General features: G+C 40.2%; 1 protein-coding gene and 1 long non-coding RNA gene across 2 annotated transcripts in view; one reads left to right on the top strand and one right to left on the bottom strand.

Annotated features, from left to right (window-relative positions):
- NAA30 (N-alpha-acetyltransferase 30, NatC catalytic subunit) overlaps positions 1–2313 on the bottom strand; it is a 20455-nt gene extending 18142 nt beyond the window's left edge. Inside the window, exons 1-2 of the mRNA XM_038544806.1 lie at positions 2076–2313; positions 1006–1810 (exon numbers count right to left, since the gene is read on the bottom strand). Of these exons, the coding sequence (XP_038400734.1) occupies positions 1006–1809 (804 nt within the window). The 5' untranslated portion in view covers position 1810; positions 2076–2313. The remainder of the gene's footprint in view (positions 1–1005; positions 1811–2075) is intronic.
- On the top strand, positions 2083–22583 carry LOC106559162. Its single transcript, XR_005363308.1, has 5 exons — positions 2083–2225; positions 3852–4035; positions 19227–19307; positions 20304–20426; positions 22172–22583. It is a non-coding gene; the product is annotated as an uncharacterized LOC106559162 (long non-coding RNA).

Below are 22583 nucleotides of genomic sequence, written 5' to 3'. Positions count from 1 at the left end.
AAAACATTTTTTAAAAGCACAGTGCCTTTCCTCAGTGAAATTCAATGGCAATAAAATGCCTGTGAGCACAAAGATATAAAGCATATACCTTCAGTTAATACTTAAGTGATAGGTTTCATACAGACTAACATTGGTCAGTGTTATTGGGGAAAAAAAACGGTACTGCCAGTACTATACAAATTAAAAATACCTATTTAGCTTGTTGCACAGCCAAATCTTTTTTGCTTACATGTAAGTATAAAAATTTTGTCAACTATGCTTTACACAAGCCGGTGTTACTACTAGTATTTAGGTATACCTAGACCAGTTTCTTAAAGAGAAAAATTAGATTAGTAACGATTTCACACTTGGTTCCCTACTTTCCACAAAAAGATATTTTGTTCAAGTTTCAGTCATCTTTCAGCCACCAGAAAGGTTAGTAGCACCATCTAGCACCAGAAAGCAGGCCGGCTACAACTGTTAATTGTCCTGTTGAAGTAAAAGGAAACTATCTCCGTATTAACAGAAAATGCTTGTAAGATTTAATTCTCCAATGTGGCCACAGCAAGTTTACTGACAATCATGTTCACCAAAACATGTTTATGCATACACTCTTCCCTGATTATGGCTGTAATTGAGAGATTAATAAAGCCTGTATCCGAACAGAACCAATGTTCAAATTAAATGATTGCAAAGTGCTTGGAGGAGGAGGGAGGATAATTAAAGACGGTTAAACATGATTATAAGCTAATATAAACAAGGATCCAAGACCCCCAAACGTGCATCATACAGGCTTGCTGCATTTACAGGAGTATCAAGTTAAGCCAGATCAAGACGTCTTCCCTTCAAAACAAGTTTCATTAAATAACCGGTAGTGTGTACACGCACTTTACATCATGTACCGTACTATATGAAACGCAGAAGTATACACATCCATCCACTGCCACTCTCGGCCCTCACACTCCCTGCCCCGCACGGCCTGGATCTCTCTGCTGGGTTCACCCTCTTTGCATTCCATCCACTTACCAAGAAGCACAGCTGTGGCCAGTTGTGGATAAAATATCTATACGTATAAATGGAGTAGGGTTCAGACAGATCTTTGGTGATCAGTCTCATGATATCGGGCATTTGTAGCTCGGATTCATATCGGACATAACGTATCGTCCGATCCTCCCCAGGCTCAACCTCCCTGCCCGAGGGGCTTCTTAAACTGCAGCCGGTGGTCAGGGATGAAGACAGCAGCCGCACCTGCCGGTCTTCCTCCTCTTCCTCCTGCTCGGTGCCCTCCGCCAGTCCATTGCGGGCCGCCGCAGGATCGCTCGCCGCCACTGCCTCTGCCGGGCTGGGGAGCGCAGTTCTTCCATTACTGGGGAGGCAGTGAGGGGGGCTCTCGCCCGAGTGTACCCCAGCTCCTTTTGTTGCAGTCGCTCTGGGCCCCCCGTCGGGGGTGGCCGTGGTCGTGGCCGCCTCCGCCGCGCTCAGAACCTTGCTCTTGAGGGAGGCGGCCGCCCGGAGGTGCCGCAGTTCGGGGCTGATCAATCCGTTGAGCTGCTGCTGCTCCTGCGGCGGCTGAGGGCAGCGAAGGCACGGATGCCCCTTGGCCGCCGCCGCCGCCGCCGCCTCGCCGCCCGCCGGGCTCCTACCGCTGCCGCTGCCGCTGCCGCCGCCGCCGCCGCCGCCGCCTTCGTGCTCCTCGTCGTCCTCCTCGTCCTCGCTGCAGCAGGCGAGGGCGGCCCCCGCCGGGAAGGGGCAGCGGGGCTCGGCCGCCGCCGAGGCCGGAGGTGCTGGTGGTGGGAGGAGGCTGCTAGGCCCAGGCGGTACCTCCGCCATCCTAGAGGCGACACAGACCGAGAGGGGAGGCCATGAGAGCCGGCGGACGAGCGCGCCGCAGCAGAGGGGGCGGCGGCGACGGTGTGGGGGGGGAACAAAGGCAGAGACCGTCCCTCTCGGAGCGGCCCCCCCAATTCCCCAGGGCCGCGGGCCCCCCCGCTCTTCAGCGCCGCCCAGCTGTTCAGCCGGCCACCGTCCCCGTCCGCCCGCACCCGTCCGCCGGCCCTGTCACCCGCGCCCCTCCCTGCCCGCGCCGCGCGGCTCACCCCGCACAGGTCCCCGCCGCCACTGCCGCCACTCCTCTTCCTCCTCAGCCGCCGCCGCCGCCGCCTCCTCCGCCGCCGCGGCCGCCTCCACCGCCGCCAAGGTTCACACTCAGCCGCCGTCGCCGTAAAGCGCCTCGGCTGTTACCCCGGGTAAAGTTTCCTAGGCCTGGCTTTACGACACTTCCCTGCCTGCCGGCTGCCGGGGCCAAGGGAAAGGGGCGTGGAGGGAGGTGACCTGTGGAGGGGCGGGGACGGAGGTGTCTCCTGCGGGCCCCGGGCGGGGGCCGCGTGCTGACGGGTGGGGCAGCGGGGCGGGGAAGCTGCGGAGGGCTTTGGAGTCTCCGGCTCCCCGGCCGCGCGTCCTCGGCTTTGGGACTCCGCCGCCGCCCGCGGAGCTCCTGACGCCGGGCCGGGGAGAGCAGGGGGCGGGACCGGAGCTCGGGGGTTGCAAGCGCGCCCGCCCGCCCTCCCGCCCCCGCGGAGCTGCCGCGAAGCCGGCCCGCTGGAGGCCTGCCGACCCGGCCGCGCGGGAGTCCCCTAAAGATGCTCTTCCTCCGCGCTCCTGCGTTTCCCCAGACCCGGGGAGGAGGGCGGAGGAAGGAGGGTGGTTACCTGAGTCCCTTGAAAGTGGAGCAAAACTAAATAGGGATAAATTAATTATATTAGTTTATAAATTAAATAAATAAAGGAGAAAAGAGAGGACGTTAGGAGGGGGTTGAAAACTGGTTTGTTTGTAGTGTGAATTAAGCTTAACTCGTCTGCCCCTTTGAGACCAGGGAAGGTGGACAGGTAGTCCCCCTCCTCTCTCTTTACCCGCCTTCACCCCACCCAGGAATTCGGAGGTAAATGTGATTTGGAGATAAAGGTGCTGGACAGATGCAAGCGCGTCTAGGGAAGGCTTAAGAGATGGTGGAGGAGAGTGAAAACGGCCAGAAAAGCGCGTTTCTAAACTTGTGACAAGAACTGTCACCGGGAAAGTAATGCCCTGAAGCTCGCTCCGCACTCGCTCCACCCAGCGGTCGGCCCAGGCGCGTTGCAAAAGGAAAAGCACCGCGGCACGCACTTGAGCGTGTGGCCCCGCTCTTTTCCTCCCTAGCCCGCAAATGGTGATGCCCAGCAGGTCTGTTCTTGTAACTCTCCACCACACGGAGCGAATTCAAGCTTTTCGAAGACCCGTTTGTAGAGCCAGTCATGTCAGCCGCAGATGGACGTCTTCAGGGACATAATTCTGTGACTGCTTATGTTTGCAACTTCCTGCCATGGCATGAACTCTAGAAAGTGGGATACACTGTAGCATAGCTATTAGGATACAATTTTTAGGATCCTTGTCACTAAAGATAGTAAGGACAAACTACCACCTTCCATATAGAAGTTCAGTCGATAGTGATAAAAAATAATAAAATATGTTACTATGTACCAAGTCCTGTTCTAAGTATCTTACAAGTATTTATTGACTCATAAGTTTTAATAAAAACTGATTTATAGGTTTTTTATAGAAATATTGACATTTATTTCAGCCTTGTCTATAATCGGAAAAAATAAGTCCAAACCACCTTTGTATCTATTAATACAGGAATGATTAAAATAAGCTTATGATACCTAATACATGGACTATAATAGAATGTATTGGTACACTTCCAGTTACTATGACTGCATTGCAAATTATCCCCACAACCCAGTGTTATAAAACAACCATTTATTATGCCAACAGATTCTGTGAGTCAAGAATTCAGACAGCACAGCAGGAATGACTTTTCTCTGTTCCCTTATGCATAGGGCCTCAACTGGAAGTCTGAGGATTAGAATCATCTGAAAACTTTTCACTTTCATGTTGGTGATTGATACTGGCTGGAGGCTGCTGGCTGGAAACCTCAGCTCAACTCCATGTAGACCTCTCCAGGTGGTCTCTTAATATGGACTGCTTTGGGCTTTTTCACAGCATGATGGCTAGGTTCCCAGGGTGAGTATCCCAAGAGAAGGAGAGCCAGGTAGGAGCATATTCTCTTTTATCTGCCTTAGAAGTCATGCAGTGTCAGTTGTGCCACCTTCTATTTCTCTAGGACCTCACAAAGCCTCATCCAGGTTCACAGGCAGGGGAAATAAACCATACTTTTTGATGAGGAGAGGCAAGGTTTTTAAAGAGCATGTGGAACCAGAAATATTGCTGTGGCCATTTTGGTGCTTAAGACCTCTAAAACACCCTAAAGAGATAAAGTAAACAAATAAGTACAATGGGATCCCATTTATGGTTTTTAAAAACTAAGACAAAAACCGTATTTCCAAATGCACATACATTGTTTAACAATGCATATTTTTCAAATGACGTAGGTTCAAAGTCAAAGAAACAATGATCTGGGGGTGCCTGGGTGGCTCAGTGGTTGAGCACCTGCCTTCGGCTCAGGTCATGATCCTGGGGTCCTAGGGCCGAATCCCGCATCGGAGTCTGCTTCTGCCTCTGCCTGTGTCTCTGCCTCTCTCTCTGTGTCTCTCATGAGTAAATTGAAAACAAACAAACAAACAAACAAACAATGATCTGTTCAAGTCATGCAGGAAAAAAAAAATGGCCAAAATGGTTCCATACAATTCCCCAAGACATATTGAAGGATCTTTTTTACTTAGAAAAATGTATCTCATTATCTGTGGAGTATAACCCTGTCCTAAAAAAGATGTGACTCCATGTAATGAATGAGTGACGGCAAGTCTTAATGTTCTTTCTATACTGTAACTTGGTACTGAGCTTTCTCACACTGAGGAGTTCACTTAATGTTGTCTCACAGTTATTTTCAGAAAGACAAGAGTTATAAAGACCTTCTAGAGGTCAGTGACTGAGTCTTATTTACGTATTATTCACATATCTAATACATGAGACTTGTCTGGGTTTTTTGTTTTTTATTTTTTTTACTACATATGCTATTCTCTCAGCAATTGAGAATGCTTATAATTACAGAGTAAATTCTGGCCTGCTTGCTAGTTGATAAGTTAATAAGATATCTGGTATCTAAGCTCCAGTGACTCTGCTTTATATCCTATTAAAATCCCAATGATGATCTTCTAAGTCAGAAGACTTCTCTAAGAAACCTATCCCTTATATTTGTAAAAATCTTTTCTTTTTTATTCATGTTTGTGAGTAATATGCTTATGGCAGCATTATTTTAGGTGTGAAAATAGGATTAGTTCACTCTAACACTTTAGGCACATTTGCCTATAATGAGGTTCTGAAAAGACAACTATCTCTGTGTGCAATGACTTCAGAGGAAGGAATGGTCTTGGAGCAGGGAAGGTGTAACCAGTGATAGTCTTCTATCTGGATAATTGGTATTTTCATTGTTTTGTCATATCTTATGATGCAATAGTCACGTATTAACTATTGTCTTAATTATTATTGTCTTAACTATTGTCTTTGTTCTCTTTTGAACAATGAAAGGACACATTTAAGTTTTTTAGAAGAAAAAACTCCTCATTAAATCAATTAAAATAACCAACAGCAATTTTGAAGTACTAGCCTAAAGCAACTTCCTGAAGGAGAAAAGTTCCTCCCTAATTCTAATAGCTAGACATTTTTTCTCTTGTTGGCCAGATTTAGGGGGCAATCCTAGCTGTGTACCTACCTGAAAGGTAACTGTGGGAATGAAGATGTTAATAATGGAGAGATGCTTTAAGTCTCTTGATTCAACAGGATGTCATGTCATGTGCCATAGGCACACATACTGAATAATTTAAATATTCGTGTTGTTTTATTTTACATGCCATGTGGCTCTTAATCCCACTAATCCTATCTATTATACATAAAGTCTTGAATATGAGTGTCCTTAACTTTGTTTTATCCTAGATGAAAGAATGGGGATACATCACATTTGAGATTTATAGAATTTAATCAAAGGATGAATATTAGTATATTGTTTTACCACCTATAATCCTAGAACACTGTGAGATTCCCAGGTAAAGTGCTTTAATTAACAATTTGATTCTTCCCTTTGAATTTGAGGGAGTGCCAGTCTGTTAAAGAACAGACTTTGAGAACCCTGGTTGGCAGTCCCAATTGTAGGCATAGATTTTATTTGTATGGCTGAGGCCTCAGGGGTATAAGGAACCAGAGAGGCCTATGGTCAAGTGGTCACTATTTCTATTACTCTCAACATCATACTTCCACAACCTGCTGAGGGCATGGACAGGCTGATTCTCATATCTCCACTTGAGTAGGTGAGAGGTGCTGGAGAAAATCATAAATTCCTATATATTAAAGCCACTGAAAATTCTCGGCCTCCAATTTAGTTATGCCCTCAGTGATCAGTACTCTAGAGTTGTTTTTATCAGTTTTCCAGGCTAGCTTCATCTAATAGCAACTATCTTTGACCACTGCTTCACACTCTATTCAGGCAGGCCTCCACTTCACTAGGAAAAATGAACTATTCCAAAGGTGTACTCCCTCCACTCCCATCCTCCCACGTCAATAAATGCATCTATACCTGAACTTATCCATATCTCTTCCCCACCCCCAAAATTAGAGGTTAGAAGATGGCCCAATTCTTCAAGACTAATACCTCCCTCTGCTTGTTAGCTTGATGCCACCTCTTTCAGTCTCCTTTGATACATGTCCCATCATTGTTCTCTCTTCTGAATTTTCAAACTATCTTTTGCTGCCTATTGCTTCAAAATTTATAAGAGCACTCCATCTGGAGACTCCCACTACCTTTCTCTCTCTCCTTTCCATCACAGTGAAATTGCTAATCTGTGATAGGTAGCCACTGTCTCCACTCAGATGCAGGTTTGCTCTGTAGCCAATCAGTTGGCTTTTACCTCAACTCTTCCCCTAATACCTCCCTGGCAAAAGTCACCCATTATGTCCCAAAGGCTAGACCCATTAGATTCTTCAACACTCATGTCACTTTATTTTCCCATGACATTTGATCCTGCTATGCTCTTCTGAAACTCTCAGCATTTATTGTGGGCCTACCATATATTGAGTTATGTTATAAGCAATAGCCCATTTTAATTCTCACAATAACCCTATGAAATATGCAGCTATAAGCCAGACCAGAATTGGGTCACCAGCCTATTCCTCAGTCAGTCACTAGAAACCCAGTCACTGGGTTTACTCTTTTATCCATGAGACCTATTTGAGGCTAAGAGTAAGATGAGCTTCTCCTGATATGTATTACTGGGATTGGTGGGACGGAGGGTGGGGGGTAGAATAGGAAGAAATGTCTATAATAAAATTGAGGTTCAAATCCTGGCTGTGCTACTTACTAGCTATGTGATCTTGGACAACTTAATGTCTCTGAGCTTCAGATGCTCTTACTGAATGTGGATAATACTACATACCTCATGGGGTTTAGGAAAGGTTAAATGAATTAATATATGTAAAGTGTTTAGCCTAGTACAAGCACATGGTATGCCCTCAGTACATGTTAGCCAGTCTCCTATCCCACCTATCTATCCTCAACATTTCTGCCACTGCTTTCCTCATAAAATGCAAACCGACTATGTCCATCTTCTGCTTAAACTTCTTCAATGACTCCCAATGCTTAATAATCAAATCTAGGTTAGGGTGCTTTGGCCCACAAATAACAGAAAATCCAACTCAATGTAGCTTTTTAAAAAGTAAGGAACTGAACTAGATCATGTAAAAGACTATCAAAGGTAGGGTGAAGGTGGGGGCTAATTGGTTCAATGATGTTATTTGAGAACCCAGGTTTCTTTCTCCCGCCATTCATAGAGTCAGCTCCATCCTAAAGCTGTTTCCTTCATAGTTGTAATATGGTTGCTATAAGTGTTTAGGGCTATGTATTTCTTGATTCATGCCCATTAAGAAGAAGAGAGAGGCTTTCAGCAACTCACAAAGAGTTGTACTTTCCCAGAAGCCTCTAGCAAACCTCTCTTGGTGTGTCCTTTATCAGAATTGGTCATGTGCTATTCTGGAGTCAGTCCCTGGAGAGAAATTAAGTTTGCCCCTACTTAGGCTACCTGGAACTAAGGATGAGTGAGTTTCTTTGGAGGCCTATGTGTTTTGGGGGAAGCATGTATCATAAGCAAAATTGAGTTTCTGTTACAAAGAATGGGGAATGGATGCTAGGAAGGCCATGTTCTATGTTCATTGCATAGACAAGGCCCTCTTGATGATCTTATCATGAAGTACAAGTTATTTCTTGCCATTTGCAATTTTAATTCAAAGTATTTATTTATTTTTTTAAACATTTTTTAAAATTTTTTATTTATTTATGATAGTCACAGAGAGAGAGAGAGAGAGGTAGAGACACAGGCAGAGGGAGAAGCAGGCTCCATGCACCGGGAGCCCGATGTGGGATTCGATCCCGGGTCTCCAGGATCGCGCCCAGGGCCAAAGGCAGGCGCCAAACTGCTGCGCCACCCAGGGATCCCTAATTCAAAGTATTTAATTAATAATTATTTATATATGAGTGAGTGAACTTTGAATTGAACTACTACTTGTAGTACCCAAAATGTGCAAGATGATTTTCTGATCTTTATATCTGTGCTCATCCTGCTACTGGTCCTTGAAATCATTACCTTCACTATTCTTAATCTCTCTTTCTCTCTCTCTCTCTCTCTCACACACACACACAGCCTTACTTTCTCAACACTTGCAAAACTGACTTCTCCCTGCTCTGTGAGTGCTTTGGATTTCTGTGACCAAACTTATTCATGACTTCTTTGCCCTTCTGTGGCTTCTTCTAGAATAGAAGACCCTTAAGGCTGGGAGTTGTGTCTTATCCTCTTATTATTGGTAGATGCATAATACATGATTCTGAATGCATGAATAAAAGATTGATCTTCCTCTTTACCTTTTCAGATTGTAGATGTCTCTTTTGGTGTAAATGTCTTTAAACAAGCTTATTTATATAAGACTTCTCATCACTAGAAGTGCTAAGAAAAGTATCTTCAAGGGTCTTAAGAATCTGGTAGTATCGGGGATCCCTGGGTAGCTCAGCAGTTAAGCGCTGAGGCCCAGGGCGTGATTCTGGAGTCCCACGTCAGGCTCTCTGCATGGAGCCTGCTTCTCTGTCTCTCTCTGTCTCTCTCTGTCTCTCTTTCTGTATCTCTCATGAATAAATAAATAAATAAAATCTTAAAAAAAAAAGAATCTAGTAGTATCTTCTAGGGTCTTTTGCTTATGGTTCTTCTGCTTGAAATAAGTACTTACAGGAATGGCTAGGGGTGTATACTTGACTTTCTCAAATTGGTCCTAAGTTGGAAGCAGGTACAAAAATTGGACAAGATATCAGTCATTAATCAAGTCCTAGCCATTGGGGTCAGTTGTCACAGAAGTTAGTTTGGATTCCCAAATTTTTACTAGAGGTAGCAGTCTGACTTCCTGCAAGTCCAACTCAAAATAGTCTGGCTTTGCTGGGTTGTTCGTTATAGATAAAGGGTTGGTGGGCAGGTTGCTGCAGGTTGTGGGTCAGAGCTCAATTTTTTTTTTAGGATTAAAATTTTTTTAATTTATTTTTGAAAGACAGAGAGCATGCAAGTGCATGCACACACAAGCAGTGGGGAGGGGCAGAGGGAGAGGGAGAGCAGATTCAGCAGAGAGCCCAAGGTTAGGTGATCCCAGGACCCCAGGATCATGACCTAAACCAAAGGCAACCACTTAACTGCGCCCCCAGAGCTCTGTTTTTATATGTCTGAGACGCCTCTGTTGCCTAGTATAGTCAGTATCTCAGGGCCGAAGTCAGGAATGTGGAAGAGGGCCCAAGTGAGAGTTTCAAGGTGCTAGAAATATTCTAAATCTATTTTTGATCTGAGTGCTGATTATTACATGAGTGTATACTTTTTGTGAAAATTTATTGAGCTGCGAACTTATGGTTTATATGTGATATTTAAATATAAAATTTAATTTTTAACAAAGAATTTCATAAAAGTAAAAAAAAAAACCACAGAGGCATTTTTTATTATTAAAATGGATGCTATACACACATGGCTGACTGAATTGTTTGAGCTGTAGGTCTCAAGAAAGCCTGCAAGAAAGGCTTTATTGAAGAGATACTTTCATCTCTAGGGACCTGAGTCTGAAAACCAGTCCAGGGAAAGTAAATTATCTTGTAGACTTTGTTTGAATATTGTATTAAAATATAAGCTATGCAAAATATTACTTTCTTTCTGAGTGGGAAAATATAGAAACAACCAAGACATTAAAAAGCTAGGTTTAGAAAGCACAAAAAGGGAGTAGTGCTAAGAATAGTGATGTAGTGCTCATTGGGAATGTGTAGGTCTCCAGTCCTAGTAATTTCGCTTTATTATTCATTTTATTATGTGTACAAAACTGTAAAAACTAAAATGCAACTACAGTGAAGAAATAAAAAGAATATGATAGCCAAGATATTTGTTACATTTTTATACTGCAATGGAAGTCATCTATAAACTCACAGCTGCTTCTCAGAGTTCTCATAGGAGAAACCTTTGAAGTTCAGGGAGTCGTTAATGGTTCCTTTGATCTTCTTAGTTTTTTTGCACTTCAGGGAGCTTTGGAGGAGGGCAATTTTGCTTATCACTGGACCTATTGTTAAGCAAAAAAAACAAACAGAAAAAAGCAACTTCCTAGATCTATTGAGATAGGTGGTGCAGGTGAGGGACTTTCCCAGACTCTGTCTGAACTGCTGCTTGTAGCCTGTTTCAAGAAGTAATTCTGCCCAAATTAGCCTCTACCCTAATCAACTTCGAGTACTTATATGGTTAGTTAATTGCATCCTTGGAGCCCATCCTTTAGCCTTTTTTTTTTTTTAAATGTCATCTCATTTGTGCTTGGCAAAATAATATATGCATTACTTTACTTTCCAAACCATTTCATGAAACATTCTTTAATTGTTTTCCCTTGAGAAATATGAAAAACTCTGAACATGAGGATATCTGAGAAGTCCAATTCAAAATGATTATAGTTCTGTAGTGTCTTCTAGTAGCATCTGCATTAAAGGTCATTGCCTTAGTAAATCTATTAAGTATAAAATATTTGCATTATTAAGTCTATTCGGTAAAATACTTTTAAGTATATATGCACTGTATGAAAAATATTCATGCCTAGCCTTTAGTCTTAAAACAAGAATAGGAGATAAGGGAATCAAGGATTGTTGCCCAACTACAGGGGAGAAGAGCAGCTCCTGTGCTACAGCAGCTGAGGGGCCCTACCCACAATTTAAATCCTACCCACCCTCACCTGCACTCTTATTAAAGATTTTTTGTTGTTTTTGTTGTTGTTGTTGTTTTTATTAAAGATTTTTTGATGGCTTTGGTATTTTAACCAAAGTAATACATGCTCATTCTGAAGAGAAATGCTAAAAAGTATAAGGAAGAAAAGTATTTTATATGTGATGACTCTCAGAAATCATCACAATAAATGTTTTGATGCATTTTCTTCCAATATTTTTATTATGTAAATATATGATATGTCCTTTTAATATGTGGGGGAGATTAGTTTGTTCTGTATATGTAGTTTGTATATTTTTACAAAAAAATTGATGTTATTTTCTTATGTCTTTAAGGATTATAATTATTTTATGAATCTTAATTGATTTACTCCCCTATTGTTGGATGAAAACATCTTTTTTTTAAGGATTAGAAATAATTGGTTAATATATCAGAGCACCTCCTTTCCCCCCCACAAGGGGCTTGAAAAATTAATTTGAAAAATCTCTTGAAGTATATACACACATGCATGTGTATCTGTTAATTGAGAATAGGATTCAGAACTTCAGTGCCAAATGAAGAACTCACAGTGTCTCCAGGACTGCCATCATCACATGTATCATCTTTATATTAACATGTACTTTTGGTCAATCAGAGTACATCTTTAGAGAGAAAGTTTTGGGGAAGTTGAATATAATCAAGCTATCTCACTTAATTCATCCATTTATTCATGTATTCAGTAAACACCTGTTGCTCCCCTGTTAGGCATTGTAGGTATCAAGATGAAGGGCAGACTCAGCCCTTGCCTCACAGAGCCTACAGTTCACATGTGGACCATCAAACCAGAGAATTTAATAACACACAGAAAGAGCTATGAAAGGGAAAGTAGTGATTATGGATAGGTGCATGTAGAAGGGGCAGCTGTATTTTCCTAATGAAGGCAACATTTACCCAGAGACTTGAAGAGTAAGCAGGAGTTAACTAAAGGAGAGACAGGATAGGTAAAGCCTGGGGAAGATCAGAATGCCTGGAGGGTGGAGTGAGGAAGCAGAAGAGGAAGCTGGATATGTTTAGCCAAAGCCAGATCATAAAGGACCTTGTCTCAGCCCCCATAAATTAGAGTTTATCTCTAGAGGTACTGGGAATCCGTGGAAGGTTTGTTCTTTGAAAAGATCACTCTTTCTGCCGTCTGAAAAATGGATGGCAATAGGAGATAAGGGAATCCATACTTGTTGCCCAACTACAGGGGGGGAAGAGCAGCTCCTGCGCTACAGTGCAGCTGAGGGACCCTAGGAGATGGCTGGACCTGAAATTCTGTAACCATCCTTTTCATTCAGCCATTCATTGCATGTAGCTTTTTTTTTCTTTTTAAGATTTTATTTATTTATTTGACATAGGACTGAGAGAGAGCAAGCAAGCACGCGAGCACAGGCAGGGGGCAGGGGCGGCAGGCAGAGGGAGAAGTAGGCTCCCTACTGATCAGGGAGCCCAATGAGGGGGTTGATTCCAGGACCCTGAGATTGTGACCTGAGCTGAAGGCAGACACTTAACTGGCTGGGCCACCCAGGCACCTCACATTTAGCTTTCTACCCTTTTAAACCAACCTAGCATATATTAAGCTCCAAATAAATGGTTGTTGCTTTGTTTGCTCTTTAATGTGTTTGGAGAAGGAATCCACCATCTAATTCAACTTTTCTCTTCTTCCAAAGAATAAAGTATTGAGAGAGAAAGTCTCTATCCCTAAGGAACTACCCCACTTTTTTTCCTAATCTAAGGGCTTCTCCACCTTCCTACAGGGCTTCTCCACCTTCCAACTATCCTAAGCCAGTTGCGGAAGTCTTAATTTCCTTTACAAAAGCTTTCTAAGGGGCAGCCCCAGTGGCTCAGCGGTTTAGCCCCGCCTTTGGCCCAGGGCGTGATCCTGCAGTAATCCTGCAAACCCAGGATCGAGTCCCAGGTTGGGCTCCCTGCATGGAGCCTGCTTCTCCCTCTGCCTGTGTCTCTGCCTCTCTGTGTGTCTCTCATGAATAACAAACAAAAACTTTCTAAGTTTGCACAGAAAGCCACCGAATTCCTGATCTGTATAAAAAGGACAATACCTCAATTTTGCTGTTCTGCTGATATTGGTAACATGCAGCTTTCCCCCATTGTAACAGTAATACAAGTTCAACATAAAAACATGGAAAACACAGACAAGTAAAAAATAGAGAGGTACTCACCATAGTGCCATCCCCAAATGACAACCACTATTCATATTTTGAGTCATTTTATTTTAGTCTTTGTTTATAGTTTGAGGAGAATTGCTTTTAGATCATTGTGATACACACCCACACATACACGCATATATATATATCCTGAGTTTTTTTTTTAAAGATTTTATTTATTTATTCATGAGAGACACAGAAAGAGAGAGAGGCAGAGACACAGTCAGAGGGAGAAGTTGGCTCCGTGCAGGGAGCCTGACATGGGACTCCAGGTCTCCAGGATCAGGCCCTGGACTGAAGGCGGCGCTAAACCACTGAGCCGCCCGGGCTGCCCATATCCTGAATTTTTTAAACTTAACATCATAACGTAGAAAAGTTATTTAAAATATTGCATTAAAATTTTAATTGTCATAAGAATTCCACTGCATGTATTCCAATCGAATTCAACACACAGCCACCTTTATGTTGTGACCACTGTTTGCTCTATAAATAATGCTATGATGAATCTTTTGGACATAAAGTTTTAGGGGTACTTAGGATTGTGCTTTTGAGATAAATTCCTAGAAGTGAACCTAATATGGATTTTTTAAAGGCTTTTAGCATATACTGCCAATTTGACTTACAAAAAAGAGTATACAAAATTTACATTTCAACATATGAAAATACTTGTTCTATTTAGACAACATTAAAGAGAAATTTTTGCTAATTTAATAGACAAGGAAAATGTTTTCAAAGTAACTTAAAATGTTAGTAGTGGTTTTATATAACAACAATAACTAAGTAAGCTAAAGGGAGAAACTGACTGCTAGATTATTGAGCCAGACTCATACAATCAGACAAGTTGGCTGCATCTTCCATAACTTGGTAATGTGAGTAATAACTATCAGGGTTTTAGTATTCCTTGACATAATTCTAAATTTTCGTTTATGTATTTACTTCTGGTTGACTCTGTTTCTTTGTAACTTTAGGCCACAGTATTTTATAATTAAGTCAGAGATTTGAAGGACTAGGTGTACATAAACCATGGCACTAACATTAACTACTGATCAGTATGGTTGTGAATATAAGGCTTTGAAGCCTTTAGCAGTGAGTTAATTTTATTTTAGATAATTTATTTTTCAATGTTTCAAGTTTTTATTTAAATTCCAGTTATTTAACATATTGTGTAATATCGACTTCAGGAGTGGAATTTTGTAATTTATCACTTACATGTAACACCCAGTGCTCATCACAAGTGCCCTCCTTAATACCCACCACCTGTATAGCCCATTCCCCACCCTCATCCCTCCATCAACCCTGTTTGTTCTCTATAGTTAAGAGTCTGTTTTATAGTTTGCCTTTCTCTTTTTCCCCCCATGTTCATCTGTTTTGTTTCTTAAATTCCACATATAAGTGAAATCATATGGTATTTGTCCTACTCTGAGTGACTTATTTTACTTAGCATAATACACTCTAGCTCTATGTTGTTGAGTGGGCTAATTTTAGATGGAAAAGTTAAAAGCTGAATATTAAATTGATAAAAATAATAATAACTTAACTAGAGAAAACACAAGAGGGCAATCTTGCACAACAATAAAATATGTTTGCATAAGGTAAAAAAATAATTCAATATTTTTAATCAAGTGTAATTTTTCAATAGACATTTACAGTCTTGTCAGTATGTGTTATCTTTTTATTAACAGTGACAGAAGAGTGACTTTGCATGGAAATTTAGTGCCAACATCCACACAATGAATTTTGCATGTATCTGAATTATATTTTTTAATCCTGGAAAGAAGTGAATCTATTTTCCATATAGCTTGGTTCAGTTTATAGAAAAGCAAGGATATGGATCCACTAGAGAAAAGACACCAAAAATAAAATATTTTTTTTCCTCCTGGATTCATGAGGAATATTTTTTAATGGAAATAATTTCATTTTTTTCTGACTAGGGATATGTGATCCATTAAATTTCAATGGAAGAAACTATTTCTTTTTTAAAGATCTTATTTATTTGAGAGAGAGAGTGAGTAAGTGAGAGAGAGCACACAAGCAGGGGGAGCAGCAGAGGGAGAGAGAGAAGCAGGCTCCTCACTGAGCAGGGAGCCCAATGATGCTGCGATGATGTGAGGCTCAATCCCAGGACTCTGAGATCATGACCTGAGCTGAAGGCAGACATTTAACCGATTGAGCCACCGAGGTGCTCTGAAAGAGACTATTTTTTTTTAAATAAAAAAAATTAATTAATTGCTAAAGGAAGAGCATGTTCTAATGATTAAATCAGAAAACATATATGGTCTTTTACATCCTTTAACTTCCTGATACTTAAATAGGACTGTAATTTTGATTAACTGACCAGGCCCTAAAAATAAAGAGCTTGAGAAAATGGGAGGTTTAAGGCAATTGCCTGTACCCTTGTATGTGCAAATTCTCACACATCTTTATTTCATCTACAAAGCCATTACAGAGATAGTATCTGTGTGGTTATACTTCCGATACCCCCATGGCCCTCTGCTACCTCAAACTAGTTTGGAGTTTAGAGTGCCAAACAGGATAAAAAGAGAACAAGAGAGAGAGAGAGAGAAAGAGAGAGAAAGGGATAGGTGTTTTTCTGATCATATTGGTGGGAGCAAGCCCTAATTCTGTGATCAAGTACTTGGTACTTAGAAAAGCAATATGACATAGTAGTTAATCATACGGAGTTTAAATCCTCTGTTTTGGCCACATACTAGCTGTGTTATTTTAGGCAAGTTCTTAACCTCTTTATGCCTTATTTTCTTTATATGTGTAATGCAGTTATAATTATTCACATCTCATGAGGTTTGTTCTCTCTCTTTTATATTAAACAAATATATAAATACTTAGAGTGTCTGGTACAAACTAAACTTTACATTGCTATTATGTAAGGGAGCCTAATGGAAGTAAACCCAGATATCAGAACTTGAAATACAAGCAGTAACCCTATTGAACATACTGAACCAAAAAGAAAAAAATTTTAGTTTATAACCAATTTTCAAGCTAAGCTTGGCTAAGTGTTTTTCTACAGTTCCTAGGGGGAAGAATCAGAAATTAGCAACAATAACTTACTAAATGCTGTAAGAGTTTTATTCACATTAACCATGTAGAAAGCCATACCTGCTTCTTTCTCTAATGTGAGAAATGGCTAGTTATTCTAAAGTGTTTAATGCTCATAAAACTCTCAATTAAAGAGCCCCTAAGGTCCCATGTCATTACTCACAGGATCTGAACTGATGAGTGTGCTTTGAATGATGGAGTTAGGATACAGGTTTTCTGAGAGGGTAAATGTGATAAGCAGCACCTTCTAGAAAGAGCTGCTTTAACAAAGCTTATTTCTTCCATGTACTACGTGGCTTGTAGTGCAAGATAGTTCAACTGGGGCATTTTCATATTCAGAAACCAGTCTCTCTTCAGGCAACCCTGAAATTGGAAACCCAAGATACATGAGTTCTGTTTCAGCCACTGCCATTGCTACATTCTGAGAACAGGTAAATGATTCTCCATGGTTCTGTTTGTTGTTTGAGTGAATTCCTGATCCCCATTATAGTGGTTTCCAAGATGTTTGAAATATCAAGTAAAAAGTTAAATGAATCATTTGAAAAATCATTAACAATATCGTACTTTTGCTTTGCATTATTCCATCTATATTTTAGTTTCCACTTTAGGTAGAGTGGTTAAAATCTTGAGATTTCTTGCTAGGGAGAAATAATTACAGTAATCTTAAGTGCTTGTGCACATTTCTACAGAGATCATTTAAGAATATCAATGAAAATTTCTATCGTATCCCTGTGGTGTTTTAGCATTTCTGAGTGCCACTGGGGTTTAAAAGGTACCCAGTGTGCTAGGAAGATTTCACTAGGGAAAGCTGCCTGATTGACTTTATTATAAGGTAAGTTTATCTTGGTGACTTACCTGAAGTTATAGCTTTAACTGTCCGAGTTCTGGCATTTAATTCCCAGATTCTGGTCTGAGTGTATTAGACCAACCAAGTTTTTTAAGAGACTGATTATAAATGCAGTGAGCACTGCCTTCAGCTCGGGGTGTGATCCTGGAGACCCGGGATTGAGTCCCACATCGGGCTCCCTGCATGGAGCCTGCTTCTCCCTCTGCCTTTCTCTCTCTGAGTCTGTCATGAATAAATAAATAAAATCTTTAAAAAAAAAAAAGAAATAAAAATTCCCTTCTACACTAAGTATTTTCACCACTTTTTAACTCCCTTGTAGTTGTTTTATTCTATCATCCAAAGTATTTTCTGCATGTAAGTAATACTGTATTGTCATCATCATTATAATAAATTCTTGGATTACTTTCACTGTTTCACTGTCCCATTTATATTGAGGGTTTATTGTACCTAGTATTAGCCTATACGAACATGGATTACAGGAGAGTATGGTAGGATAGTGCTGTTCACAGTGTAATAATTTTGTGTGATTCTTTTTAAAAAATTTTATTTAAATTCAGATAATTAGTATATAGTGTATTATTAGTTTCAGCAGTAGAATGTAGTGATTCATTTAGCTTTGGAGTTGCATATAAAACCCAGTGCTCATTGCTTCAAGTGCCCTCCCTAATGCCCATCACCCAGTGGCTCCATCCCTCCCCCCGGCGCCCCCGCCCAGCAACCCTCAGTTTGTTTTCTATAGTTAAAATTCTCTCATGGTTTGCCTCCCTCTCTGTTTTTAACTTATTTTATTTTTCCTTCCCCTCCCCCAATTTGTCTTTCTCTGACTGATTTATTTTGCTTAGCATAATAATCCATGTCATTGCAAATGGCAAGATTTTATTCTTTTTGATGGCTGAGTAATATTTCAGTGTGTGTGTGTCTGTGTGTGTGTGTGCATACACCACATCTTCTTTATCCATTTATCTGTTGATGGACATCTGGGCTCTTTCCATATTTTGGCTATGGTGGACATTGTTACTCTAAACATTGGTGTGTATTTCTACTGAGCTTTCATTCTTAGCATGTCAATACTGTCAGATGGAATTGCACATTTTCACCCAGTTTTGTGCCTTTAAGAGATGACACGGGCTCCTGTTGACCTCAAGGCTGCCTGAATTAGGTCAAGATCTACAAAGAAACCACAAGACCAAAGATGGTCCTTATAGTATGCAAAAACCTTTTTTACAGAATAACTGAAAACATATGCCAACCCTTTTTCTTCTAACACCTACTTGGTCCTGTGGAAATACAGAAATATTTTAATCACCACAAAACATGCTTATATATTGGGGGCAGGACAGGCCTGCTTTGACTTATAAGAAACCTCCCCCCCACAAATTCTTAAGTTTCAAATTCTTAGCTAACCCTCTTTAAAAAATTACTTTATGATTTAAAAGGATCATGAGAAAACACACCATTATTCTTGAAATAATGGAAATTATTTAGAGATCTTTTATTATTTAAAGTCATCAAATAATACATTTTCACTTAAAAATCCAACAAGAATGGCAGAAAGAGAACAAATATCAAAGTTTTCCACTTCACTCCATTGCAGACAATGCCTCTCTTCTGAAATAACCAATGTTAACAAGTCTGCCTTTTGTCTATCTAGTACATATACATAAAATAAATAATAAATCAATTAATCTATGTTATGACTACAATAAGAACAGGAGCACATTGTTCTATGACGGTGTTTCATACATTTGCTAAAATATGAAGGAAAGAAAAATAGATTATTATTCAGATTTGATTCGTAAATATTACCTTTGTTTCTTTATCCCTGTGGTAAGTATAAACAAAAGAAGAAATTTAAAGTGGAAAAATATCTGGTTTATGTGTGTTCCCCTTTTGCACTGCAAACCCCTTCAGGCTAGGAACGGTCTTCCTGATCTGTGTAGCCTTGGAACCTGATGCAGTGCTTGGAACTAATAAGTCCTCATGAAACACTTGGTAAGTATTGCTGGCTCAGCTGGGCAGTATTGACTATCTTGAACTGGTAAAATGTGGTCCGAAGATGGGCACTTCAGGCTACCGTACATTGCTAACACAGTGATGTTCTCTATACATAGTATGTGAACCTGGCCTGTTTACGACACCACTAACCTTCATGTGGTGAAGGTCACAAGCTACTACCTGCTTTGAGAATTCAAGAGTCCAAAGATATGAACCATGCACAGATAGTCTTTTTCTCCCAGCATCCCCTAAATTCAGGAGTAGAGGTGACATTCCTCTATGTCAGATTTCTAAAATGCCCACCATGAGCTTCAGAGAATCTCAGAATCCTAGACGATTTTCATAAATAAGAGTTTGGAAGGGCCTTTTAGATTTATGTATAGCAGTCTTAATCTGCTAAATATTTTAATAGCCTTTTTTAAAAGATTATTTTATTTATTCATAGGAGACACACACAGAGAGAAAGGCAGAGAGAGAAGCAGGCTCCATGCAGGGAGCCTGGTGTGGGACTCGATCCCAAGTCTCCAGGATCAGGCCCTGGGCTGAAGGCAGCACTAAACCACTGAGCCACCTGGGCTCCCCTATTTTAATAGTCTTAATCTGCAAAATATCGAGCAGAGGAGCAGTTGTGTTCCAAGACAGTGTGCTACAGCAGAGGTGGAACTGCCACATTGTATAAATGTGGATTAAAACACAAGAATAAACAGAAATATAGGTGCAGTTAATTATTTCATACTTTTGCCCAAAACTTCATTTATTCCTTTAATTTCAGTATTTCAAAGTTAATATTGTGAAGTTTACTCCATAAAAATGGTTTTTAAATTTATAATGATGAATATTTTAGCAAGTTCCTCATCTTGGATCCATTGCTAATTGAGTGGCTTTGGTCAAGAAATCACTTGACCCCATATTATTGGTTTAGATTAGTCAAAAATAATCTGTTTCCGCTTGCATGACTTTAACCTTTAATCTTTTGGTTTTGGTTTTGTGCAGCACTTTGTTAGGAGGACATTAAGGCTATGTCTCAACTCGACCAGAAGGTGCCACAATGAGTCAGCACTATCCGTCATAGGCACGCAGAAGAGGAGGGGAATATACGTGTGATCATATGTGCAGGTGCCGGTTTTTGTTTATTCTGGTCTCTTTTTAAAAAAAAAGATTTTATTTACTTATTTGAGAGAGAGAGAGAGAGTACAAAAGTGGAAGGGAGAGGCAGAGAGAGAGGGAGAAGCAGGCTCCTTTGCTGAGCAGGGAGCCTGATGCAGGACTCCATCCCAGAACCCCAGGATCATGACCTGAGCTGAAGGTAAACACTTAACTATCTGAGCCAACCAGGTGCCCCTGTTTATTCTGTGCTAAATGAATTTTAAGGGTTTTTCAATTCTAAAAGTCTAATTCTGTTTATAAACATGGCAATATGTTAATGATATACTATCAGTAAAAAATTATCACTATGTATAAGTCCTTTCTTTGTATACATATTTTAGCATAGAATAAATTCAGAAAGATGCTCATCAGATTATTACTTGATAATCTCTAGGTGGTAGAAATAAGGATATTTATGTATTTTTGTCTTTATTTTCATTTTTTGAAAAAGATTTTTAAAATTTACTTGAGAATGAGAGAGATAGGGCAGGAGAGACTGTACAAGTAGGGCAAAGGGCAGAGGGAGAGGGAAGGAGAGAACCCCAAGCAGACTCCCCATGAGAGCAGAGCCCTCTTATGGCTTGATCCCATGACCCTGAGATCATGACTCCAGCCCAAATCAAGAATTGGATACTCAAGTGACTGAGCCACCCAGGTGTCTTTATTTTTTTAATTATTCTTCAATGATTATATTTTGCTTTTGTAATAAACTTGGGAAACATTTTTTTAATGTCTGATTTCCAAAACAGGTACTTAAGTACTTTTGCAAATTATAAATTTTAATAGGTATAAAATTATAATCAAATCATGTTAGATGAATCATTTATTATAATAAGCAAAATGAGTCTAATAGATATCACCAAATATTTTATGTACATATTGAAAACTAGTATCTATGAAAACATTTATTAAATTTTAAATTGAAATAATTATACATGCTTCTAGTAAAATTTCCAATAGTCCAAAGAAAGTACAGAGGAGCCCCTGGGTGGGGCTTAAGTGGCTGACTAGTGGTTTTGGCTCAAGTCATGGTCTCACAGTCCTGCAATCAAGCCCCACCTCTGGTTCCTGCTCAGTAGGGAGTCTGCTTGAGGTTCTCCCTCTTCCTCAACCCCTCCCCCTCCTCTAAATAAATAAATAAATAAATAAATAAATAAATAAATAAATAAAATCTTTTTAAAAAAGAAAGTACAGGGCAGCCCTGATGGCCCAACAGTTTGGTGCCACCTTCAGCCTGGGGCATGATCCTGGAGACCTGGGATTGAGTCCTGTGTCAGGCTCCCTGCATGGAGCCTGCTTCTCCCTCTGCCTGTGTCTCTGCCTCCCTCTCTCTGTCATGAATAAATAAATAAAATCTTTTTTAAAAAGTACAGAATAAAAAATAATCTTCCTCTCATCTGAGACTTCCAGTATTCCTCCCAATGGCAATGACAATTACTAGTTTCTTGAGTATTGTTATGAAATCACCATATGATATATAAGCATATATATATATTTATATATTCTTGTCCCAAATAGAAGCATACAAATATAGCATCGTATATTTTCATTTGCTTTCTCTTGATAATATGTTTTAGAGATCATTTCCTATCAGCATGGGTAGTTCTATTCCATTTTTCCCTATGGACTGCATAATATTATGTTTGAGGATGAATCTTAATTTGTTCACTTAGTCTTCTGTTCATCAACACTTGTTTCCATTTTTTTTTTTTTAGCTATTTCAAACAATGCTTTCTTGAATAAAATGAGTAGAATACTCACTTGTATGAGTATTCCAGAGGACAAATTGCTGGAAGCAGAAGTGTTAGGTCAAAGGCATGTGCATTAAAAACATTGATATTTTTCAAATTACTCTCAAAAGATGTTTCACTTATACGTCCTCACTTGTATGAGAATGCTAGTCTTATTAAATCAATGCCAACAATTATTTATAGGTGGAAATAGTAACTTGTTTTAATTGCTCTTGCTTTAATTAGGAATAATGTGATCTTTCTGCATTTTCATACCTTATTCTGAGAATTGCCTGTTAATTTTCCTTTCCTCAGTGTTACATTGCATTTTTTCTAAAAGCTCTTCCAGAAATGGTTAATGAGTGAACAGATGATAATAAAACATTATCTCAAAGTA

This window comes from Canis lupus, chromosome 8 (assembly GCF_011100685.1).
Source record: "Canis lupus familiaris isolate Mischka breed German Shepherd chromosome 8, alternate assembly UU_Cfam_GSD_1.0, whole genome shotgun sequence".
Taxonomy (NCBI): domain Eukaryota; kingdom Metazoa; phylum Chordata; class Mammalia; order Carnivora; family Canidae; genus Canis; species Canis lupus.
This window is presented reverse-complemented; position numbering and strand designations above follow the sequence as displayed.